At 42.1% G+C, this 26,185-nt stretch overlaps 1 protein-coding gene across 4 annotated transcripts in view; it reads right to left on the bottom strand.

Annotated features, from left to right (window-relative positions):
• LOC141086132 (bifunctional heparan sulfate N-deacetylase/N-sulfotransferase 4-like) overlaps positions 1–26,185 on the bottom strand; it is a 975,622-nt gene that overhangs the window by 128,504 nt on the left and 820,933 nt on the right. For all 4 annotated transcript variants that reach the window (XR_012231517.1, XR_012231516.1, XM_073571871.1 and 1 more), the window contains exon 8: positions 1,655–1,751. Coding sequence is in view for 2 of the 4 variants with exons in the window: in XM_073571871.1 (XP_073427972.1) it covers positions 1,655–1,751 (97 nt within the window). In the remaining 2 variants the exon portion in view is untranslated. The remainder of the gene's footprint in view (positions 1–1,654; positions 1,752–26,185) is intronic.

Here is a 26,185-nt window from a genome sequence, read left to right as displayed (position 1 = left end):
ATTGAGATTCCAAATATGCACAGTTTTTGTGTTATTTTAGCAATTTAAGTAGTGAAAAAATATTCAGAACCGTTATGTCTCAGTTTTCGAGATACGGAGTTGTGTGAAGGCTTGTTTTTTGCTGAATGAGCCAGTGTTTTTATTGATATAATTTTAGGGTAGAAATGATGTTTTGATCGCCTGTTATTACATTTTTTTTTTCAGTTGCTGAATGTATTTCTTTATTTTTTGTACTACTTAATTTCTAGTAGAGGAAAAGGTGAGTGATTTCAACTTTTTTTTCATATTTTATAAAGGGAACCTCTTACCAGAAAAAATGCTAACCTTCAGATATGATGTTAAACTTCATTTTAATAGCATTACTAACCTGCCCGATGCATGATTTTACTGAAATGCCGCGGGGAGAAAATTACCTTTCTTATATCCTGGCAGCATTTGAGAATCAGTCACAAGGGCAGCGTCTACGTGTGTTCAGTCAACACTGACAGCCGCCCCAATGCAGAGCCAGTTCCAGTCAGACCATGGAGCACTGTCGCAGCCACCACTCTGTATATTCAGAGTGATGACTGAACCAGCACCAGCACTGCCCCATGACTGAATCCCAAATGCCACAATAGAGAATAAAGTTTAATTTCTCCCCATAGCATTTGATTACATGTGGGTGCCAGGCAGGTTAATAATGCTATTAACCTACAGAGTAACCTCATATCTGCAGGTAAATATAATATTTTCTGGTGGTAGGATCCTTTAAACCATTTTTTTTTATTTTTCACAGTATTTAGATAGTCCCGTAAGGTAACTTGCAACTGTGATATATAGCAAAAATCACGGTGTCCTAACAACGCCAGCTACAGGCTGGTTTTCAAAGGAGTGCCATGATGACAGACACAGGGGTCTTTCTCAGACCTCTGGCTGTCATGGCAACACATCTAGGGAGTACCCATTAGGTGATAAAATGGTGCACCCCCTTGCCAACGTGCTGTTTATGCTGCTGTCACAGATTGATAGTGGCATTTAAAATATTACCTGCCGATGGCCGAACTCTACTCTACTCATGGCTGTTAGAGTTAGATATTGGCCAGATACTCCAGCCATTATCTGCCAGGAAGGAAGTGGGCTTGGCGTGCGAGCCTGCATCAAAGGCAGGGAGATGACTTATAACGGACATAGTACATCATAAGTCATTAACGGATTAATGTATTTCCCACTTCTTATTTTAAGGAAATTTGCAGGTTTTGTTTTTGTCTCACTGAAATTTGCATCAGAATCATTTCTGTTGAAATTTGAATTTTAAAAGATTTAATTATTTCTTTTTTAAACTTAATTTTTTAGAATAGATTTTCTTGAGACATATTTTAAAGATTATTTGCATTGTATTTCCAAGAACTATGAATGCAACTCAATAATTTAACTAGACAAAGATTGGATAATATTCTTAAGAATTTTCTGGTAAAGTACAGATCTTCAAAGATAATATTTTCTTATTAAATTCACGTCATGAACATATAAGGAATGAGTAACTGAAATTGAACGGTGATAATGTTTCTGTATTCTAAGCATTATAAGCAATATACTACCTTTTACTACATTGAAACATCCATGTAAAGCAAAACAAAAAATTAAAAAAGTTTCACTTAATGTAATGCATACTCACCAGTCTTTTGAGGTCCTATCACAAGAAATTTTGGTAGACGGTCACAGGTTTTGTCTCTAGACCAGATATCTCTATGCCTCCTGTCATCACATGGATTCTGTAAAATGATTATTAATAAGTATATATTTATAATGCTAAATAATACATATTTATATGTTTACAAATACACACACGTATACATATATATAGTATATCTACACTCACTGGCCACTTTATTAGGTACACCATGCTAGTAACGGGTTGGACCCCCTTTTGCCTTCAGAACTGCCTCAATTCTTCGTGGCAGAGATTCAACAAGGTGCTGGAAGCATTCCTCAGAGATTTTGGACCATATTGACATGATGGCATCACACAGTTGGCGCAGATTTGTCGGCTGCACATCCCTGATGCGAATCTCCCATTCCACCACATCCCAAAGATGCTCTATTGGATTGAGATCTGGTGACTGAGGAGGCCATTTGAGTACAGTGAACTCATTGTCATGTTCAAGAAACCAATCTGAGATGATTCGAGCTTTATGACATGGCGCATTATCCTGCTGAAAGTAGCCATCAGATGCCTGTTCTTAGCTGAGAGGAGTGGTACCCAGTGTGGTCTTCTGCTGCTGTAGCCCATCTGCCTCAAAGTTCGACGCACTGTGCGTTCAGAGATGCTCTTCTGCCTACCTTGGTTGTAACGGGTGGCAATTTGAGTCACTGTTGCCTTTCTATCAGCTCGAACCAGTATGCCCATTCTCCTCTGACCTCTGGCATCAACAAGGCATTTCCGGCCACAGAACTGCCGCTCACTGGATTTTTTTTCTTTTTCGGACCATTCTCTGTAAACCCTAGAGATGGTTGTGCGTGAAAATCCCAGTAGATCAGCAGTTTCTGAAATACTCAGACCAGCCCTTCTGGCACCAACAATCATGCCACGTTCAAAGGCACTCAAATCACCTTTCTTCCCCATACTGATGCTCGGTTTGAACTGCAGGAGATTGTCTTGACCATGTCTACATGCCTAAATGCACTGAGTTGCCGCCATGTGATTGGCTGATTAGAAATTAAGTCTTAACACACAGTTGGACAGGTGTACCTAATAAAGTGGCCAGTGAGTGTATATACATATAATAATTAGTGGGGAGCGAGCACTAAAATGCTCGGGTGCTCGTTACTCGAATTGAGCACATCTGACTGCTTGGGTGCTCGACTCGTATACCGAGCATAATGGAGCTCAATGGGAAACAAGTATTTTTCCAGCAGACCATCCCAGGAAGTCTCGGGGGCAGTAAAATCACTGAAGTTGATGGAAAAATTGCTCAAATGGAATGATAACAGCATTGGGGAGATGCCTGGACACATCTCTGATTCACAGGTCGCTGCTGTCAACAATGTTGTCAGAGTATTATGCCACTTTTATGGTTTGACAATAAAACGTATCAAACCCAAGATAAAATGGATTTTACAGAAAAAAAAGGTTAGGAAAAATGATTTCCAGTATAATGACTTGTATATAAGGCAAATTAAAATAAAGAGAAAAAAAATTACTCCTCTACACCTTACGTTAAGCTCACACATGCACCTCACACTTGCACCTTTTCATGGGTGGAAAAATCATCCAGCGGCAAATGTAATTTTTACATTTTATTAATTTATCTAAGTATGTGGTGTGTGACATGGTTATACACTTCCTGTTTAATTTAAGAAAGAGGGACTCTGAAACTCAAAAAGTCTATGCAGACAACGCAAGAACATCCAAAAATTAGAATGAAGTGCTACTCTGATACACCCTGTATTAGACATAAAGGAGGTCCTCATACGCATTTTGTTAAAATTGTTAGCTAGTGGGAATCCTAGATTTGTAAATCCTATGCAGGGGCTGCCAAAAATTAGCAGTAGGGACTACAATACATGCTGGAGAACATGCAGCGAAGGGCCTCAGAATATACAAGTCCTCACTAAATTAGAATATCATCAAAAAGTTAATTTATTTCAGTTCTTCAGTACAAAAAGTGAAAAACATATATTATATAGAGTCATTCCAAGCAGACTGATCTATTTCAAGTGTTTGTTTCTGACTATGTTGATGATTATGGCTGATAGGGTCAGAACATCCAGTGTTTGCCACGCTGTCATGTTCATGACAGCGCGGCAAAGACTGCTTCTGATCGGCAGTAAAATCATTACCGCCGGTAACACAGACGCTGTTCCCACACTATGAAATGACAATGTGAACCAGCAACTGTGATCTGAGGTAAACAGTTTACCTCCGGCACTGACATCAGCTGATGGGACTACTGCTTCAATCAGCCTACGCCTGCTGCTGCTAATAACAGTGAGAGCATGAGGTGACTGATGGGAGTATTCATCAGCTGTTGCCTGCAGTCTAAATTAATAATTAAAAAAAAACAAAAAAAAATGGCGTGGTTCCCCTGTAATTTTGATGACCAGTCAGGCAAAAAAGACAGCTATGGGCTGCAACCCTCAGCTGTCAGCATTAGCAAGGTTGGTTATCAAGAATAGAGGGGTCCCCATGCTGTATTTTTAATTATTTAAATAAATAATTTAAAGAAAGTTGTGAGATCCCATCATTTTTGACATCCAGCCTTGCTAAAGCAGATGGGTGGGGGCTGGCATTCTCAGGCTGGCTAGGAGTGATGGATATTGCCCCCCAGCCTAAAAAAGCAGCCCATAGCCTCCCATAAAAGGCACATCTATTAGATGCACCATTTCTTGCTCTTTGCATGGCTCTGCCCACTTGCCCTGTAGCGGCAGCAATTGGTGTTCAAATTTGTAGGGTTGATGTCACCTTTGTATTGTCTGGTGACATCAAACCCATGGATTAGTAATGGAGAGGCATCTATGAGACACCTATTTATTACTATTCCTATAGTTATATTGTAAATAAACACACAGCCAGAATAAAGTCTTTTGTTTGAAATAAAGAACAAAACACACTTTTCCTTTTTTTTATTAAAAATAACAAACACAGCTATACTCACCTAACATCCATTCCATTGAATACATCATCTCCTGTAATAAAACAAAAATAAAAAACAAAATCCCTCACCTGCCCGACATTTTGTCCCATGCTGTAATCCATGACTGGGAATAAACAGTTTTTAACCTGGGCGGTGCCAAGATGCGAACATCCAGGCTGAGAACCACTGATTAGTGAGATGCTACGAGCGAAGCATCAGAGAGCAGCGGTGACCGCTTAGAGGTTAACATGGGTCACTGAGGTTGCTTCCCAGCAGGGCCAATGAACTGCAGTGAGATCACTGCTAGCACAGTGAGAAAATTTGCACGGCCCATTACCAGCCTGAGAATACCAGCCCCCAGCTGTCTGCTTTAGCAAGACTGGTTTCAAAAACATAGGGGGACCCTATGCTATTTTTAAAATTATTTATTTACATAGTAACATAGTAGCATAGTTAGCAAGGCTGAAAAAAGACATTTGTCCATCCAGTTCAACCTATATTTCATCAGAATAAATCCCCGTAGCAATATTGTTACACTCCAGGAAGACATCCAGGCCTCTCTTGAACCTCTCGCCTGAGTTTGCCATCACCACCTCCTCAGGCAAGGAATTCCAGATTCTCACTGCCCTAACAGTAAAGAATCCTCTTCTATGTTGTTGAAAAAAACCTTTTCTCCTCCAGACACAGACAATTCCCCCTTGTGACTGTCATATTCCTTGGTATAAACAGATTCTTTGAGAGATATTTGTATTGTCCCCTTACTTACTTATACAAGGTTATTAGATCGCCCCTCAGTCATCTTTATTCTAGACTAAATAATCCTAATTTTGCTAATCTCTCTGGGTATTGTAGTTCCCCCATCAACTTTAATAATTTTGTTGCCCTCCTTTGAACTTTGTATTTATTTAAATAATAAAAAATAATAGCATGGGGACCCCTCTATTCTTGATAACCAACCTTGCTAAGCCTGACAGCTGAGGGTTGCAGCCCCTAGCTGTCAGTTTTGCCTGGCTGGTTATCAAAAATAAAGGAGAATCCAAGCTGTTTTTTTAAACTATTTATTTGGAGCACAGGCTGATATATTCCCATCAGCCAACTCCTGCTCTCGCTGATGGGAGTAGTAGTCTCATCAGCTGACACCAGAGACCGCACGTAAACTTTTTACCTCTGATCACAGCTGCGGACTCACGCTGTCATTTGACAGCATTGTGGCTGTCTGACTGGCAATAATGATTTTACCACTGATTAGAAACATTGTTTGCTGCACTGTCATGCGATAAACACTTGATGTTCGGGAGGCCATACCCGAACAGTAACACAGGCTTCCTGGTAAAGTCCGTTTTCGGTGTCTGGGCCTGAACAGGAGAATACTCATCTATACTCATAAAGCCTTGCCAATATATTCAATGTTGAGTTCCAGCATGTGGGCAGGTCACAGACAAGTCAGTAAGGTGGCACAAGAAAGTGCTGCTGCTGTGGACATACCAGGCTGGCGACAGCTGAAGGTGACTTGTTCAAATAGGCGGACACGTGACATATCTTCACAAGTAACTCAGGCAAATATGGGTAGGTTTTCTGAAAACACTGAACAACTAAGTTGAGCACGTGGGCTAGGCAGGGTACATGTGCGCAGTAGACAAGTTTCAGAATCACCACCAGTTTACCACCATTATCACACATGACCCTGCCTTGTTATAGGTTCAGTAGGGAGAGCCACAGAGCTGTCTGGACTGTTGGACCTTTCAACAATTCTCTTGCGATGTGCAGTTAGGAGCAAACGGAAACCATGATGGAACTTGGGACTACAATTCTAGGCCTTGGTAGCACGTGTGCCATCCAATGGTCTGTCTTGGTCCAGGCATTCAGCAGGGTCACCCAGTGTTCCGTCAGGGAAATGTAATGTCTCTGGCCACAGACACTTGTCCATGAGTCTGTTGTTAAGTAGACCTTCCCAATGACTGCATTGGTCAGGGCACGAGTTATGTTATGGGACACATGCTGGAGTAAGACCGGTACAACTTTCCAGTGAGATATAGTGGCAACTGGGGAAGTGTGTAACAAGGGACAGCAGGCATAATGAGGTTGCGGAAAGCTTCAGTTTCCATAATCGAAACAGACTGGAAGTATTATCTGAAATCCAACAGACCACCTGTCACCAACTGATACGGGTATGTACAGTAAATGACAACATATATGTACAATGGGAAAATAAAGGGAGAGGAAGGCCGTAATGGTAGGGAGAGGGTGATGGGTCACCTCCTGACACCAACCTGTGCCTGTCCTTAAGCTCTCCTAATGCCCTTTGCAGGCTTTTCTCCCCAATACGTCGCATGGCTAGTCAGTCCTGGCTCTCACCTCTGCTAATCCTTGCTAGTGCACTGGCCAGTAAGGATACTAGCCTTGCCATTGCAAGTAATGTAACACCAGGAAATAGACAAACAAGGGACTGACAGAAAGAATACAACTTAGCTCAGAATCTACTGCTAAGTCCTCAGCGCTAGTTAAACAGGACTTCAACAGAGGCAATACCACAGCCAAAAGAGAATTCTACACACCTAGCTGGTCTGCATAGAAGTAACTCTATAACCGATAATCAACTTATGAGTCATGTGACTATTTAAAAGGAGCTGGGAGTGGTAACCAACCAACATTAGCTAACCAGCCTAAAAGAAGCTCTCAGTAAGAGCCTGACATTAACACTTGCTGGACCAAAGGAAAAAATAACTACATTTAAATTCCAGCAGACCCAGAAGTGCCACAAATCCCTTAATGATTTCCACTGTTCTAGCTACAAGACTGATGTCGCTCACCCTTCTGGAAAGTGGAACAGTAAGCTCGGTCTCATGGATGAGCATGCTTGTTGTTGTGCATTTTAAATTCGGTATGCAGCTAACAGCAGTATTAATAGGAACTAGAATAAAATAGATTGAGCCCTAATAAGAATTGTATGTTTCTTCTGCAACGCCTATATATTTATTTAACCCCTTAGTGACAGAGCCAGTTTTACAATTCTGACCACTGTCACTTTATGAGGTTATAACTCTGGAATGCTTTAACGGATCCCGCTGATTCTGAGATTTTTTTATGACATATTGTACTTCATGTTAGTGGTAAAATTTCTTCGATATGTCTTGTGTTTATTTATGAAAAAAATGGAAATATGGCGAAAATTTTGAAAATTTTGCAATTTTAAAACTTTAAATTTTTATGCCCTTAAATCAGAGAGATGTATCACACAAATTTCTTAATAAGTAACATTTCCCACATGTCTACTTTACATCACCACAATTTTGGAAACAATTTTTTTTTAGTTAGGAAGTTATAGGGGTTAAAAGTTGACTAGTGATGTCTCAGTTTCACAACAAAATTTACAAAACCATTTTTTTTAGGGACCACATCATATTTAAAGTCATTTTGAGGGGTGTACATGACAGAAAATACCCAAAAGTGACACCATTCTAAAAACTAGACCCCTCAAGGTGCTCAAAACCACATTCAAGAAGTTTATTAACCCTTTAGGTGCTTCACAGGAACTAAAGCAATGTGGAAGGAAAAAATTAACATTTAATTTTTTTTTGCAAAAATTTTAATTCAGAACCAATTTTTTTTATTTTCACAAGTGTTAAAAGAGAAAATGAACCACAAAATTTGTTGTGTAATTTCTCCTGAATACGTTGATACCCAAAATGTGGGGGTAAACCACTTTTTCAGTGCTCGGCAGAGCTCGCAAGGGAGGGAGCGCCGTTTGACTTTTTCAACGCAGAATTGGCTGGAATTGAGATCGGATGCCATATTGCATTCGGAGAGCCTCTGATGTTCCTAAACAGTGGAAACCTCCAACAAGTGACCCCATTTTGGAAACTAGACCCATTAAGGAACTTTTCTAGATGTGTGGTGAGCGCTTTGAACCTTCAATTGCTTCACAGAAGTTTATAACGTAGAGCCGTGAAAATAAAAAATCATTTTTTTTCCACAAAAATGATGTTTTCGCCCCCAAATTTTTATTTCTACAAGGGTAACAGGAGAAATCATACCCTCAAAGTTGTTGTGCGATGTGTCCATAGTACAATGATACCTCATTTGTGGGGGTAAACCACTGTTTGGGCGCACGGCAGAGATCAGAAGGGATGGAGTACCGTTTGACTTTTTCAATGCAGAATTGGCTGGAATTGAGATTCGACGCCATGTCGCTTTTGGAGAGCCCCTGGTGTGCCTAAACAGTGAAAATACCCCACAAGTGACACTATTATGGAAACTAGACCCCTTAAGGAGCTTATCTAGATGTGTGGTGAGCACTTTGAACCCCCAAGTGCTTCACAGAAGTTTATAACGCAGAGCAGTGAAAATAAAAAAATCAAATTTTTTTCTTACAAAATGATTTTTTAGCCCATTATTTTTTATTTTCCTAAGGGTAGCAGGAGAATTTGGACCACAAAAGTTGTTGTGCAATTTGTCCTGAGTACGCTGATACCCCATTTGTGGGGAGGAACCACTGTTTGAGCGCATGGGAGAGCTCGGAAGAGAAGGAGCGCCATTTTGGAATGCAGACTTTGCTGGAATGGTCTGCGGGCGTCATGTTGCATTTGCAGAACCCCTGATGTGCCTAAACAGTATAAACCCCCCACAAGTGACCCCATTTTGGAAACTAGACCCCCCAAGTAGATTATCTAAATGTGTGGTGATCACTTTGAACCCCCAAGTGCTTCACAGAAGTTTATAAATGCAGAGCCATGAAAATAAAAAATCATTTTTTTTCCTCAAAAATGATTTTTTAGCCCGCTCTTTTTTTATTTTCCAAAGGGTAACAGGAGAAATTGGACCACAAAAGTTGTTGTGCAATTTGTCCTGAGTACGCTGATACCCCATTTGTGGGGGGGAACCACTGTTTGGGCGCATGGGAGAGCTCGGAAAAGAAGGAGCGCCATTTTGGAATGCAGACTTTGCTTGAATGGTCTGCGGGCGTCATGTTGCGTTTGCAGAACCCCTGATGTGCCTAAACAGTATAAACCCCCCACAAGTGACCCCATTTTGGAAACTAGACCCCCCAAGGAGCTTATCTAGATGTGTGGTGAGCACTTTGAACCCCCAAGTGCTTCACTGAAGTTTATAACGCAGAGCCGTGAAAATAAAGTCTTTTTGTTTTCCACAAAAGTGAATTATTTAGCCCCCAATTTTTTTATTTTCCTAAGGGTAACAGGAGAAATTAGACCCCCAAAGTTGGTAAATAGTGGAAACCCCTCAGTTCTTGCTCCAACTGTAATCCCAACACACCCCTAACCCTAATCCTAATTCTAACCCTAATCTGCCCTAACCTTAACCTTAATTCTAACCCTAACCCTAGCCCAAACCCTAACCCTAACCCTAATTCCAACCCTAACCCTAATTCCAACCCTAACTCTAATTCTAGCCCTAACCCTAACTCTAGCCCTAATCCTAATTCCAACCCTAAACCTAATTCCAACCCTAACCCTAACCCAAGCCCTAAACCTAGCCCTAACCCTAGCCCTAGCCCTAACCCTAACCCTAATGGAAAAATGAAAAAAAAAATATTTTCTTTATTTCATTATGCTTCACTAAAGGGAGTGATAAACGGGGGGGTTATTTATTTATTTTTTATTTTGATCACTATGATAGTTTATCATAGTGATCAAAATGGATCTGCCAGCCGGCAGATTCGTGGCGGGCGCACTGCACATGCGCCCGCCATTTTCTTCCGGATCCAAGATGGCGGCACCCACCGGAGGATGCCTGCGGGACTGAGGACCACCAGGAGGGAATCCAGGACCACCGGGAGGTACGGGGGGGATCGGGGACCCTTTTTCTCTCTCCTCTGATGTGCGATCACATCAGAGGAAAGAGAAATTAAATGCAAAATCGCAACTTTTTTTTGCGATCGCCGTTATAGGGTTAATAATGGCGATCGCAAAAGTTGGGTCGGTAAAAACCGACCCGATTCTTGTTCTCTGGGTTCTCGGCTACCCCCGGCAGCTGAGACCCCAGAAAAAATCAGACACTGGGGGCGCTATTTACTTTCTCCACAGCGCCGCGAATTCACGGCACTGTGGTTTAAGTGGCCTTAATTACCGCCGTTAAAAGGCGTATCGGCGGTCGTTAAGGGGTTAATTTACTCATTTATATAGCACCATTTATTGCATAGACAATACTGTTACTGTCCCCATTGGGGCTCTCAATCTAAATTCCCATTTAGTAGATCTTTGGAGAATGGGAGGAAACTGGATTACCTGGAAGAAACCTACGCAAACATAGGGAGAACATACAAACTCCTTGCAGATGTTGTCCTTTGTTGGAATTCAACTCAGGACCCCAGTGCTACAAGGCTGCAATGATAACCACTGAGGCACTGTGCTGCTCTATAATGCACGATCCCTTTCCAACAGCTTTCCTTACACTCAATGGCACAGATCACAGTGATAGTGAACACAATAGATGAATTCCTGATAAGATTTTTTTCAGCAGTGCACTATCCCTTTTCCACCAGCTTTTAATATATTCAGCAGTACAGACCTCAGCGGTATTAAATGCAATAGATTTTTTGTTTCCTTAGCAATTCCTATATAGTAATGCACTATCCTCTCTCCTCCAACTTTCCCTACACTCAATGGTATAGATCATAGTGATTTTAAATACAAAATATAGAGCCCTAATAAGGTTTTTTGTTTCATCAGCAACGCCTATAATGCACTATCCCCTTTCCACCGGCTTTCCCTACAATCAGTAGTTCAGACCACAGCGGTATTGAATACAGTAGATGAAGCTCTGATAAGAACTGTTGGTTTTAAGTTTCTCCTGCAAGTCAAATAACGCTCGAGCACCAAGATGCTCAATTGAGTTCCTATTAAAAATCACAGGTGCCATTAAGCTCTTGGGTTAGTAATGGAGAGAAGTCAGTCTCACACCAATATTAATAAGCCTGTAAGTAAAAATAAATAAACACACATACATAAATGTCCTTTATTTAAAAAACAAAACAAAAGAATAGACACCTTCTTTTCCCAATTTAATTCCCTACAAATATTTGATGCCTTTCTGTCGTAGTCAAATGGATCCACCGTAATCCAAATCGATGTCCCACAACGAGCCCCATCTAAAATACCAGCATATAGAGACCTGTTCAGAGAACGAGGCTTCATAGACTGTCACACCAGCATACACAGCTGGATCTTGCTCTACTTTAAACCCGGCAGTGTGTGCCGGTGTGAAAGCCCTATGAAGCCCTGTTCTTTGAACACGGCACCACATTCTGGAATTTTAGATGGGGCTCGTAGAACGGGAAATCGATGTGGATTATGGTGGATACAATAGACTATGGCAGACAGGTGTAGGATTTTTTTGGGAAAATAAATTTATGAAAGAGGGTGTCTGGGCATTTTTTTAGCTAAAGGACTTTTCTGTGTGTTTATTGATTTTTACTTACAGGGAACGTAATGGGGTTGTCTGACTGGCACCTCACCAGGGCTTAGTGTAAGCACCAGTTGCTGACTTCAACCCTCAATCCCATTACCCCGATTATGCGTCACTTCTGAGGTGGTTGCAGTCTTGTATTTTTTGGCTGGGAATGTCCCATGAGCCACCACTGCCAGATAATATAAGCCGTCAACTGTCTGCTTTTCCTTAGCTGGTGATTAAAAATAGGTGGGACACCTCAATATTTTAAATAAAATATATATATATTTATTTCTAGAATACTGACTGATTTTTGCCAGCTATTTCTCTATCTCTTTATCAATCTATCTATCTATCTATCTATCTATCTATGTCTTTAACTATGCCTATTTTCCTTTTTTCAACAAACTTAAAATCAGAAAGTAAAGAATAGCAAGTACAAGTACAAGCATGAGTGCAGCAATACCAATGATGTTAACTGTCTTAATCCCTCCCTTTAATGTGGGCTCCGGCTCTGAGCCCATATCTTTCCCAGTGCATGTCAGCTGTTTTGAATAGCTGACAAGTGCCTCTAACAGTCGAGGGTGTAATCGTGATCCACTCACGGCTTTTAACCCATTTAATGTCGCTTTAAATCTCTGACAGCAGTATTCAACTTGCGCTTCTGGCAAGTGCATTGGAAATCCCACCCATTAGTGACCACGTCATGTGATAGTGGGTCACTGATGGGTTGGCATTACAACCAGAGTTCTCCAGCAGACCTCTATGGTTGTCATAACCAGACTGCTATGAGCGATGCCCAGTGGTCGGCACTCATAGCAAGTGAGCATTTCTGCTACATACGCATGTAGCAGATCTCACAACTGCAGATTATAGTCTCCCATGGAGACTACTGAAGCATGCAAAAAGTAAAAAAAAGTTTTTAAAAATATAAAAAATAACAAATATATAAAAGTTCAAATCACTCCCCTTTTACCCCATTCAAAATAAACCAAAAAAGAATCAAACATACACATATTTCATATCGCCACGTTCATAATCGCCCGATCTATGAATATAGAAAAAGATTTAACCATATTGGTAAACAGCGTAATGATAGAAAAATTAAAAATGCCAGAATTATTTTTTGATCGAAGCTACATTACAATAAAATGAAGTAATGGGCAAGCAAAAGATCGCATGTTTACCAAAATGGTATCAATAAAAACGTCAGCTCGGTGTGCAAAAAATAAGTCCTCACCCAGCCCCAAATCATGAAAAATGGAGAGGCTACGGGTCTCAGAAAATGCTGCCTTTTTTTTACCAAAGTTTGGATTTTTTTAACCACTTGAATAAAAAAGAACCCAGACATGTTTATGAACTCGTAATGACCTAGAGAATCATAATGGTAGATCAGGTTTAGCATTTAGTGAACATAGTAAAAAAACAAAGACAAGTGTGGAATTGCATTTTTTTGCAATTTCACCGCACTTGAAATTTTTTTCTTGTTCTCCAGTGCGTGTCATGTTAAAATCAATCATGTCTTTCAAAAGTACAACTTGTCCCACAAAAAACAAGCCCTCACATGGTCATTTTGACAGAAAAATAAAAAGTTGTGGCTGTGGAAAGAAGGTAAGCAAAAAACAAAAATGCAAAAATGAAGATACCTCTGGTCATTAACGGGTTAATAATGGAACATAAGCTCTTTGCGCAAATTCAATCCGTTTGGGTTAAGGCTGTACATCCAATACTTATATGTGCCAGCTATTTCTCTATCTATCTATCTATCTATCTATCTATCTATCTATCTATCTATCTATCCATCCATCCATCCCTCTATCTATGGCTTTAACTATACTTTTTTTCCTTTTTTCAACTAGCTTTAAACAGCATTCATTGCTGTACAAAAACACAGGAAAAAACACAATTGATAATATATCAAAAACGCAGCAAAAATGCAACATATGCACACAGCCGGGAGACAGAAAGACTCCATTATCTTCAAATTGTAAAGTTTATTTGAAAAATTGCTAAAAAATCAGTACATGGTATTTAATTAGGTAGCTATCGCATTGGGAGGGCGGTAATGTCACGATGGGGGCAGGCTTTGCAGTGTTGAGAATCTCTCCCCCATGTGCTCACTCACCTATCCACTCTCTCTTTCCCCATGTGCTGACTTCTCCCGTCTGTGCTCTGTTCTTTGTCCTGTCTACCCCATGTGGTCACATTAAAACTCTGGTGGTACTGCGCAAGAGGCTGCATACAGCGTATACAGTGTGTGGTGTGTACTGATACAGACAAGGCGTGCACTCTGTGGATATGAGGTAGGTGCAAGCTGAACTTGGAACTTAGTCCAGACGGTCATCCAGTGAAGAGAAAACAGCTGCACTCTGGGAAATTTTGATTTTCAATGCAAAAATTTTTTTATTGAAGACACCACAGGGGAATAGTGCGTTGAGGTAACGTTTCGACCCTATGTCGGGTCTTTTTCAAACCTCACTAAAGTGCCATATGTAAAAGTCCGATCTGGCAGAGACCAGGCAGAGGTCCTGAGATGACCTGGAAGCATGGGGGGGCAGCAAGCGCCGTCTGTGGTGTAGTGTCACCACATACGGCGCTTGCTGCCCATGCTTCCAGGGTCGAAACGTTACCTCAACGCACTATTCCCCTGTTGTGTCTTCAATAAAAAATTTTATGCATTCATGAAAATCAAAATTTCCCACAGTGCAGCTGTTTTCTCTTCACTGTGTGGTGTATACGGCATATACAGTGTGCGTGTGGCGCGTACGGCATATACAATGTGTGTTTGTGTGTGGTGCGTACAGTGTATACAGTGTGAGAGTGTGTGTGTGGTGCACTGGTGTTCCGTTGGTGGTACCGTGCAAGAGGCTGGTACCACCAGCAGTTTCCATATTGAGACACTCATCACTTGGGTGTCCCAAAATGGCGGTCGGTGACCTTCCACCACTTGGAATTCTGGGATCCGGACACATCTGGATGGAACAGGATGTGAAGACCTTACAAGGTAAGTATATATTAGATGCCTTCCTTTGCTCAATGGTTGTACTGCTGCCTATCTTGCAATATAAAATAATTATTGATATTTGGATTTGATTCACCTTTTGTACTGTCTTGTCTATGTGTACTTTCTTATTAATAAAGATCATTCTGTACTTTTTGACATAGAAAGTCTTTAATATTTAGATACATCCTTTTGAGGTCAATCCATACTATTATTAGGATATTTAAACTCTTTATGGTTCTTATTCACACTCTAAAACAATTGTTTTAAAACTGGATGCCATTATCACATTAAAGAAACAATTTTCAGAGAGACAATAATGACTACAAAATTAAACTAGTTTACCAGTGGGGTAGATGGGAAAACTCCTCAAGAACACATAAAACCTTCTTGAAACATTTTTTTGTCTGTGAAAAAACTTCCCCTAGATTTCGTCAGTTTCAGTACCTAGGATGCAGAAATGTCACACAGCAATACTAATGAACTCGATTCTATGAATTCTTCTCATGATTTTTCCTACTATAGAAAAACGATCACAAAAATGCTGAAGTAGAAAGTACCACAAATGTCTCAGGCTTGTCTACCCGCGTCAAGAAAATGTTTTAAACTGGCAGCATCCTTACAAAGTTTTGAAATTGTTTAAACATTCTCTCACGTCTGGTCAGACTCATGTTCTTGATTATAGATGATGACACGTCACTCCTTATATGGTATGGTGCTTGGATAAGGGTTACCATTCCCTTATATATTCAAAAAACTTTATATCAGGCACTCAAAATTTGTTGCTAATGAAAGATATTTTATTTCAGTAGACATAATACAAAAGAAAACATGTAACGTATCATGAAAAGAGGGTCCCGGTGTGAGGGCACTTCCACCGGCATTTACCCGTCACTCTAAAGCTCTTCACACCGGGACCCTCTTTTCATGATACATTTGGATTTTCCTATGGCTTTTCTTGCCTTATGAGCACTTTTCTACTAGCATAATCCGTCTGATGAAGGTCAATGAAAAGACCGAAATGTTGCATGTTTTCTTTAGATTATGTCTACTGAAATAAAATATCTTTTTAAAAGCAACAAATTTTGAGTGCCGGATATAAAGTTTTTTGAACATGTTCTTGATTATGGCCTTAACTTTGTACCAGACAAAAATTTCAATCCTTTTGGCACTCTCATAGACATTAATAAATTTATTAGGAATTTAACTGTGAAAATACATGTTTTTCCAGACGATTATATCTGTACAATTGACGATCTGGACTTGCATCATGAAAATGAATATCGCTCATTTAATTTTCTTGAGTGGTTGTCACTTTTGAACTTGCAAGAACCACAACTGCACCTACCAACCAGGCTCAGACTTTTAAGACGTGCAAACCATATATTTATCCCTTTCAATCTAGAATGAAATCTATAGACCACTTTCAAGAGCTAGTGCAGCCAGAACTAAAGAACTTACGTGCATCTGTTTTTTCCACCTGCAGATGCTCTAATTTTTCTTCTTCTGAGTTTGCTGCTATTAATGAATTAAAAAACATGAATGACATTATCATCTAAATGTCTGACAAGGGGGGTTTGGTGATGGTAATGGATTTGAATGTGCATAACTCACAAATTTCAGATGAAATGATGTATAGAAAGTTGATATCTAATCCTTTATCTATATATACCAGAGAGACCCATTTTATCATCAATGAGGGTTTCACCTTAGGGGTTGAGAAACAAAGGGATTATTTGATTGTGGAGCATCCAAACCTGCCCCTGCTACATGGTATCCCGAAGGTACATAAAGCTATCAACCCTCCCCCAATGAGATCGGTTCAGTCACTTAACATTTTGGGGAGTGGCTTGGTTCTTTAATACAGCTGCCTGCACAAAAAATATTGGGTTTTACTCCTGGGACTAATTAGATCAATTGCCCCACTTGTCCTGATGTTCCAAATACATGTGGCTGAGTTCCGACATTGTTTCGTTGTATACATGTAAACCATAAGGGTTGACTTTGAGGCTTTCAAATTTCATCTGTGTAAATACAGTAACTGCACATCTGATTTGTGTTTCTATATTTTACATGTTACACACTTCTTAATGACTCATAATTTTTTTCTATATGAGCAAGATATTTTTCTTTGATGTAAAGGTGTCTCCATGGGTGCTAAATACTCACTGTCCATTGCTAACCTTGTGATGTCATATTGGGAGCTAAATTGGCTGTATGTTTCTTTGAATCCTTTTTTTCTAATCTTTTGTAATATGGCAGATATATTGATGATCTCCTCTTTATTTGGAGGGGTGATATATCTACCATACCTGAATTTGTTGTGTACATTAACAGTGTCATGTCTGCCATGTCTGTTTTGTCTCAAGAACTCCTGGAGCGATGTGCATGCGCATATCTTGTCTGCTATGCTGCATGTTCCCTAGAGCAGTGTGCACACTCACCTCGTGTCTGAGCTGCTGGATGCCTGCGTTTCTGCTCTGTCTTCTGTGATCTTCTCGTCATGTCTGAAATGCTGATCATGTGACCTTTCCTAGGATCCTGCACTGTTTGGTTCTGCAATCATCTCGTCATGTCTGAAACGCTGATCATGTGACGTTTCCTAAAGATCCTGCACTGTCTGGTTCGGCAATCATCTCGTCATGTCTAGAACTATGATCATGTGACCCGTCTAGGTTTCAGCACTGATTCTGCAGTCGTCTCGTCATGTCTGGATCTCCAATCATGTGACTATGCTCTGTTATCCTGTGAATCTGAACCCGGAAGTTCTCCCCTGATCCTGACCTGGAAGAGGAGGTGCTATGCCCTATATCAGGCCGCCCCTTCCTATGCTCAGGGCCTGAGTATTGTGTGTGGTGTCCCTGCATGGCTGCTTAGTCTGTGGGGCGCGCTCTCTATTCTGTGCCCTTGCACTCTGCTCTGTCGTGCGTCTCTGCACACGCTCCATGCTCGTATTCCGTCTCTGGTCTTGTCTCGTGTCTTGTCTTGTGTTTGTCCTTCGTGCCATGTTTTGTCTCTGCTCTGCTTTGCTTTGTAGTCCTTGTTTGCTCTGTTTCTGTCCTCGTGTCATGTCTTGCTCTGCTTTGTGGCTTCAGGTACCCTGTCTCTGTTCCTGGCGTGCCTCTCTGCACGCGCAGGACTCTGCCTCACCTGTCCTTGGCGTGCCTCTCTGCACGCGTAGGACTCTGCCTCGCCTGTCCCTGGCGTGCCTCTCTGCACGTGCAGGACTCTGCCTCGCCTGTCCCTGGCGTGCCTCTCTGCACACGCAGGACTCTGCCTTGCCTGTCCCTGGCGTGCCTCTCTGCACGCGCAGGACTCTGCCTCGCCTGTCCCTGGTGTACCTTTCTGCACGCGCAGGACTCTGCCTCGCCTGTCCCTGGCGTGCCTCTCTGCATGTGCAGGACTCTGCCTCGCCTGTCCCTGGCGTGCCTCTCTGCACATGCAGGACTCTGCCTCACCTGTCCCTGGCATGCCTCTCTGCATGCGCAGGACTCTGCCTCGCCTGTCCCTGGCGTGCCTCTCTGCATGCGCAGGACTCTGCCTCGCCTGTGTACCCTGTCTAGTCCCAAGGTCCTTCCTTGGCCCGGCTCTGGGCTTCGGCCTACGCTCCGCTGCTAGACTGTCCCTGTCCCTGGCATGCTCTTTGCATGCGCAGGTCTCTGCCTAGTTCTTTGTATTGTCCCTGATGTTTCGTGCGCCCTTGCACATTTCGTACTAGGCTTTGCCATGCTGTCTCGCATGTGGCTCTGTCCTGTACCCTTTGCCTAGCCCTGCCTTGTGGCTCCGTGCCTCCGTGCACGTGCCTGGTCGCCTGTGCCTACCTGGTGTGCCTCAGCCGAGCCGCCTCTAGCTGTGCTCGCCTGTGTGCCCCAGCCGTGCCCCGTCCAGTGCTATAGTGGTCTGGCTGCGTGGCCCCGCAGCGGTGCAGCCTCTAGTCGTGCCCGCTTGCAACTGCCATCGTCGGTACCACCTGCCGGTGCTCCCAGCCGTGTTCTCTGTGCTCCCTTGCACTCACGCTGGTTCTCGCACTGTGCCTTTTCGTGCTACTCTTGCACAAAGCCTTTGTCTCCTTTTGCTCCTTTCTGTACCCTAGTTTGCCTGCCGGATTCCGTAACCTGCCGACCACTGCCAGAGGTCCGGACCTAGATGACAGTGGCCTGATGTCCGGAGCTGATGTCCATAGCCTGATTCCTGGACCCTGTCGGTCGATGCCAGCACCCCGGATTCCAATGCCATTGAACCTGACCCGTCCCTGGCATGCCCCTTGGCATGTGCAGGCCACCGTCCTGTGAACCTGATCCGTCCCTGGCATGCCCCTTGGCATGCGCAGGTCTCTGTCCTGTGAACCTGATCCTGGCGTGTCCATTGACACGCACCATGTCACTAACTCTCTTGTTTCCTTGCATGGAACCCTGGCTAACTACTGGATGTCTGGATCCTGCCGAACACCCTCTGAGCAACAGACCCTGATGCCCTGGTTGATCGTGGACTGTTGTCCGGAGTCCGATGTCCGTGTACCATCTGCACGTTCCATGCCTGGACCTCGGCGTGCCATTGCACGCACCCTGTTTCATGAACTCTGTATTCACGTTTGCTGTTGCACCCTGAAGAGTTCCACAAGTCTTGGACCTCGGCGTGCTCTTGCACGCACCCTGCTTTATGTTCTGTGTGTTCACGTTTTGCACCTGTTGTACCTGAAGTCTTCCTTAATGAAGTTCCTTTGAATTAATGACTTGTCTTGCCTTGTCTTGTTTCCCTGAGCCGGCCGTCTGGTCCAGCTGCCGTGGTGGCTCACCCCCTTGGTCTTGCCCCTGACACTCCCTGTATAGGGGGTGGTTCTCATTAGGTCAGCTCGCCCTAGGTGGTTGGGTGCCACGGCCCAGAGGGTCCACTCTTTCTAAGAAGAACGACTCAGCTTAAGCTGACACTTCGTCACAAACAGTAACGCATATAGGTTATCTTCCACTTCCAATTTTCACCAGTCTTGTATTTTTTTAGATCTTAAATTTGAAGTTATTGATTGCAATATTGTAATTTCAACATTCTCCAAGTTTTTGGGGGGCAATACAGTTTTGCATGCATTCAGCGGCCACCCTTGGCATTCTATCAAAGCAGATGTGGTTGGTGAGTTGACCTGCATTAAACACAATTGGAATGATGTTAATAAGCTTGAGGGTGAGCTGCTGGATTGCAATGGGAAATGAAAAAGAAGGGGATATCTAATTTGGACCCTTGACAGGGCTAGAAATACTGTATTGTTCCTGATAAGAATCATGCAGATTTACTCATGTGTCATAATTCTTGGAACAATAGACCATTTCTTTGCCTTTAGTTTAATCTTCAGTTTAGCGAAATAAATAACATTATATTGAAATACTTATCTTTGTTGCTTGAGGAGGCTATCCTCTTCAAAATTTTTAATCCAGGTAGCTCAGTTGTTAAAGCAAGAAAGCAAGCACTTTTGGGGGACATATTGGCATCCAACCAACTTAAAATGATTGGACAGACATACATGGCTTAATTGCAATGCAATATACTAAAGTTGTTTGTCATCCCCTGAGGAAGAAGTAGTTTTTACTTCGAAACGCGTTGGGAATAAATGATTAATCTTTCACCGTAAGTGGGATTCTGTATTCTGTCAAGCAGCGCATGGAAGTCCATAAATTATTTCCATAAGAATTGATGGCTTAATTGCAAGGGATTTTATAAATGTGGTGTCAAACGATGCAGAATGTGCCACCATGCATATGTAACAAAAAAATATTTTAATGCTGATGAGTCACAGCATTTTGACATCAAACATTATATAAATTGTAACAGCGAAAATGTTATATACATCATTAAATGCTCCTCATGTGACAAAATGTATGTGGGCTGCACATCACAGAAATAAAAAAAAACACATCCTTGAACATTTGACTGAAATCTACAACACCTCTGATGCTAACCATGCAATTTCTTATGAATCTAGGCATTGCAAGACTTCTTCGCTTCAAGTATTTGAGATAGAGAAAATACTAGGAACATCAAGGGGCTGGGATATCAGGAAGTGATTGCGCAATCGTGAAGCATATTTGATGTACATCCTTGACATATATAACCCAAATTGAATATGTGCAAATAACTTATGTTCCATTATTAAGACAGTTTACATCATTGGAATTTCTGCCCTCATATTTGTGTTTGTACTTGTTATTCTTTGTTGATTTTAATTTTTGTGCAAAATCTTTGGGTTTTATTTGGTGATCGCCTGATTGTTTGATATGCACTTATTGCTCAGATACTTAAATGTCTTACAATCATTTTGTGTGAAACTCTGAAAAAGAGCGACATACTGTATGCGTTTGAAACACGCTGCTACATATGTAAATACTATGCACTGATTTTTTAAGACATTTTTCAAATTAAAATTACAATTTGAAGAAGATGGAATTTTTTTATACTTGATCTACAATTGGTCCTTTGGATTGCATGCTTGAACATGCCTAGAGACTGGATTCCTTTTTCCTCCATAAACCACTTAGACTTTATGGTTACTGAACCTCCCAGCTACTGACACCTGAAGAATGTGAACTAAGCTTACCAGAGTTCACAGCCTCCAGGTGTTCCAGCAGCTGGAACTCCAGTAACCTTAAAGTCTTCCATAAAAGCTCCCTTTAAGGTTTCTGGACCTCACAGCTGCAGGGTGGCTGTGAACATTGGTGACAGAGCGGTATTTGTGACAAGAGTTACTGTCCGGTTTCGCTCTGGCACTTTACAGACAAACAGTGTCCCAGTGCCTGTTTGTTGTATGGTGTGGGATGCATCACACTCACTTGTAGGTCCCATGCCTCCCCTGTCTCGATGCTTTCATCCTCAGTAGCCGCCGCACACAATGCATTGGACAACAAGTTATATTCAACAAGAAAACTTTTACTAAACATTCCAATTTCATCAGGTGGGTTAGGGCACAGCAATTCACATTTTCTTCTTCCATTGCACAACTCCTCTTCAGCCCTGTCGCTAGCTCATACTGAACTACCGCCAAACCCACTGATTTTGTCAGTCTCAGGAATTTCTCATCCACCTAAGCAGTGCACCCATGACCGACCATCACCTTTCGTCTATGAGGGCCCAGGTCCATCTTCCACTCTATGCCAGAAGACGAGATGTGGCCGGCAGACTCTATATTAGACCTTAGGCTCTGGACATGACAGGAGCGACCACTTTGAATCCCAATTATGGCTCCCACTGCCTGGAACAAGCGACACATGCTGACCCCAACAACCTACCACACCTGAACTCGACCTTCACTATGCACTTCACTGTCTCACAAAACTCACACTATCAGAAAGTGCTCCCTTTTTATTAACACTTATGTCAATCCACTGGGCTTGTTCAATCATTAATTATTTCCTTTTCTCATATGGTATTACTAAACCACCTACTATGTGAGCTGTAGTTATGCTATTCTAAGCTTAAACTGTACTATACTCACATTATGTATTAACTCTTCACATGTTGTACATTACAATAATACATTACATAGGTCACACATCACTTTTACATTTAAAACTGCACGGCAGTACCCATATTACTCATCTATTGTATTCAAAGACAGTCCAAATCCGTATCTGAGTTCACAGCCACCGGGTCTCCCATCAGCTGTGAGGGAAGGTGCGCTGTTTGACTTTTCAATGCAAAACTGTCTGGAAATGAAATCGGATGACATGCCACATTTGGAGAGCCCCTGATGTGCCTAAACAGTGGAATCCCCCAAAAGTGATAACATTTTGTAAACTAGACTCCCCAATGAACTTATTTAGATGTGTGGTGAGCACTTTGAACCCCCAAGTGCTTCACAGAAGTTTATAACGTAGTCGAAAAAATAAAATTTATTTTTTCCACAAAAATAATTTTGCACCCAATTTTTTTATTTTACCAAGGGTAACAGGAGAAATTGGATACCAAAAGTTATTGTTCAATCTGTCCTGAGTATGTTAATACCCCATATGTGGGAGTAAACCACTGTTTGGGCTCATGGCAGAATTCGGAAAGGAAGGAGCGCCATTTGACAATTTTAACGCAAAATTGGCTGGAATCGAGATCGGACACCATGTTGCGTTTTGAGAGCCCCTGATGTGCTTAAACAGTGGAAACCTCCCATCAAGTGACACCGTTTTGGAAACTAGACCCCCAAAGGAACTTATTTAGAGTGTGGTGAGTCGTTTGAACCCCCATGTGCTTCACAGAAGTTTATAAAGTAGAGCCGTGAAAATACAAAATCATACTTTTTTCCACAAAAATAATCTTTTCACCACCAATTTTTTATTTTACCAAGGGTAACAGGTGAAGTTGAACCCTAAACGTTGTTGTGCCATTTCTCTTGAGTGCGCCAATACCCCATATGTAGGGCTATACTACTTTTGAGGCACAATGCAAAGCTCAGAAGGGAAGAGGCACCATATTGGAGTTCAGATTTTGATGGAATGGTTTGAGGGTGCCATTTCTCATTGACAGAGGTCCTGAGGAGCCAGAACAACAGAAACCCCTATATGTGAACTCTTTTTACAAACTACACTCCCCAATGAATTCATCTAGGGAAGCAGTGATCATATTAACACCACATGTGCCTCACAGAATTTTATACCACTAAGCAGTTAAGAAAGAATAAATTACATTTTTACCACTAAAATGTTGTTTTAGACCCAAGCTTTTAATTTTTCTAAGGGCTAATAGGATTTTTTTTTAAACAAACTGAAGTCCATTTTTTCCTGAATGTGCTAATACCCTACATGTAATCAGGAAATATTTTTCAGGCACAGTGCAAAGCTCAGAAAGCAATGAGCGTCAGATTTTGTTGTTATGGTTTGCAAGGGCCATGAGTCATGACCCACTGGGAGAGCCGATGAGGTGCAACAAGAGCAGAACCCCCATAAGTGACCCCATTTTATGAACTACACCTCTCAATGAAGTCATCTAAGAGTGCAGTGATTATATTGACGCCGTGGATGTGTCACAGAATTTTATACCATTGGTCAGTGAAGACAAAATAACTGCATTTTTACCACCAAAAGTTGGTAAAAATGGCACCAAAATTAGTTCCGCAATTTCTACTGAACGTGGCAATACCTAATATGTGGCTGTACAGTACTACTTAGAGAGTACTCGGGAGGAAGGGAGCGCTATTTGCCTATTCAAGTGAATGGGCCTGTGCACATGGCAGTGTTTTTCCATGGATCGTGTGTCCATGGGCAAAACACACTAACATGTCCATTTTTTAATATCAGCATGGGTCACAAAATGTCCCGCACATGTGCATACGAATAACACATAGTGTTGAGCATTCCGATACTGCAAATATCGGGTATCGGCCGATATTCGCGGTATCGGAATTCCGATACTGAGTTCCGATATTTTTTGCATATCGAATACCGGAATCGGAAGTTCCCATAATGCTATGAGCCAGTTTGATTTGATTCAGCCAATGAGGAATCCTAAGAAGTGTGGGCACATCCTGAAAGGCATGTAGGCATGTTAACTAATGGCATGGCTGTGATTGGCTGCTGAAATTATGTCATGATGCACTATAAAAGCCGCCGCCGCCTTTTTGGGTTCACTCTGCTGTGAATTCAGTTAGGGGCAGGACGCTGTTGTTGAGACTCTGAGGGACAGTTAGAGATAGCGATTTTCTATATAGTGCTTTACCCAGGCTACTATATCAACCGCTGTAGCTTTCTTTTGCCTTGCAGCGCTGTTCAAAGCTGGTTGCAAGGTCTGTGTGTGTGAGTGCAGCTCACGCTGTAGTGTGTTCTGCAGCCACCTCTGGTTGTAGTCCGCTCAGCGTGTGTCACTGCCTCATACATAGTCCATTTTTGTTTTATTGCTGCTCATTTTTCCTGATTTCTCCTATTAGTGTGCATACATCTGTATCCATCTACATTGGTTGCAAACACTATATAGGAGAGCATAGCGGAGCTTTTCTGCAGCCTTTCAGTGCTAGTTCACAGTTCTCTGCACTGTTCACGGCTGTCTGTGAGGTCTCTGTGTGTGAGTGCAGCTCACGCTGTAGTGTGTTCTGCAGCCACCTCCTGTTGTAGTCCGCTCAGCGTGCGTCACTGCCTCATACATTGTCCTTTTTTGCTGTAGTGCTGCTTTTTCCTGAATTTCTCCTATTAGTGTGCTTCCATCCGTATCCAGCTAGATTGGTTGCAAACACTATATAGGAGTAGAAAGAGGAGCCTTTCTGCTGGCTTGTGCCCTGCAGCCCCAGCCAGATTAGTATTAGCCCATTTTTTGGAGCCTCATCTATTGCATTGTAGTTTACCTTCCTGCATTGTAATAGCTACAAAATGTTCATGATACTATCGCTTTTACATCTTTGGTCACATCCTTTTTTTTTGTGAAAAAAAACACGTAAAAAAAGTTCACCAAACACTCCACTTTACAGTTGTGCAGGCCACATTAGCTCATATTAAAGTGCAGTCCACACTTTATAAAATTAGTGTTTCTTATAACTGTTAGCAGCTGTTCAGGAATAAGCACACTAAGACCTTAGTACTTTTCTGCCTATCTTTATCAGTCTACCAAGATGAAGAAGGCAGGGAGTAAGGCACGTGGTTGTGGGTGTGGAGTTTCAGCAGGGAGAGGACGTGGGGATTCTGTGCCTGCTGCAGGCACCAGTGACTCAGCATCCCTCAGTTTTCCCTGGGAACAGTCCTTTATGCACAGCTTTGCAGGAGCTCGCCATACCCCACTGCTGCGGGAGGAACAAATTGAAGCTGTAGTCGGATGGATGGCAGCTAACGCATCGACTTCAATTACTTCCATGTCCTCTCAGGTCCAGAGCACTGAAGAGCAAACATCTGTCTCTTCACCACCTGCCAAATTGTCCAGGCAGTCAGAGAGCCCTGGACAGGAGCCATCTCTACTTCTGTTCTCTGAATCTCTTGGCTTGGAAAGAGGGGGCCAGCCAAGCAGCATTCTAGAATGTGAAGAAGAGGTAGTATGCAGTGATGCGCAACTGCTTTGTCTCTCTGAATCTGAAGAGGTGGGTGGACCAGTGCCTATGGTCAGCACACCTCAGTACGCATCTGATGATGAGACTCAGGTGCCACTTTCTTGTGCGCACTGTGCTGACGAGACTACCCAGGAGAAGCAGATGTTTGAAGAGGGTAGTGTAGATGAT

This window comes from Dendrobates tinctorius, unplaced genomic scaffold (genome assembly GCF_039654945.1).
Source record: "Dendrobates tinctorius isolate UK_male_01 unplaced genomic scaffold, ASM3965494v1 ptg000030l, whole genome shotgun sequence".
NCBI classification, from domain to species: Eukaryota; Metazoa; Chordata; class Amphibia; order Anura; family Dendrobatidae; genus Dendrobates; species Dendrobates tinctorius.
Note: the sequence above shows the minus strand (reverse complement) of the source record. Positions and strands in the feature narration are given on the sequence as shown.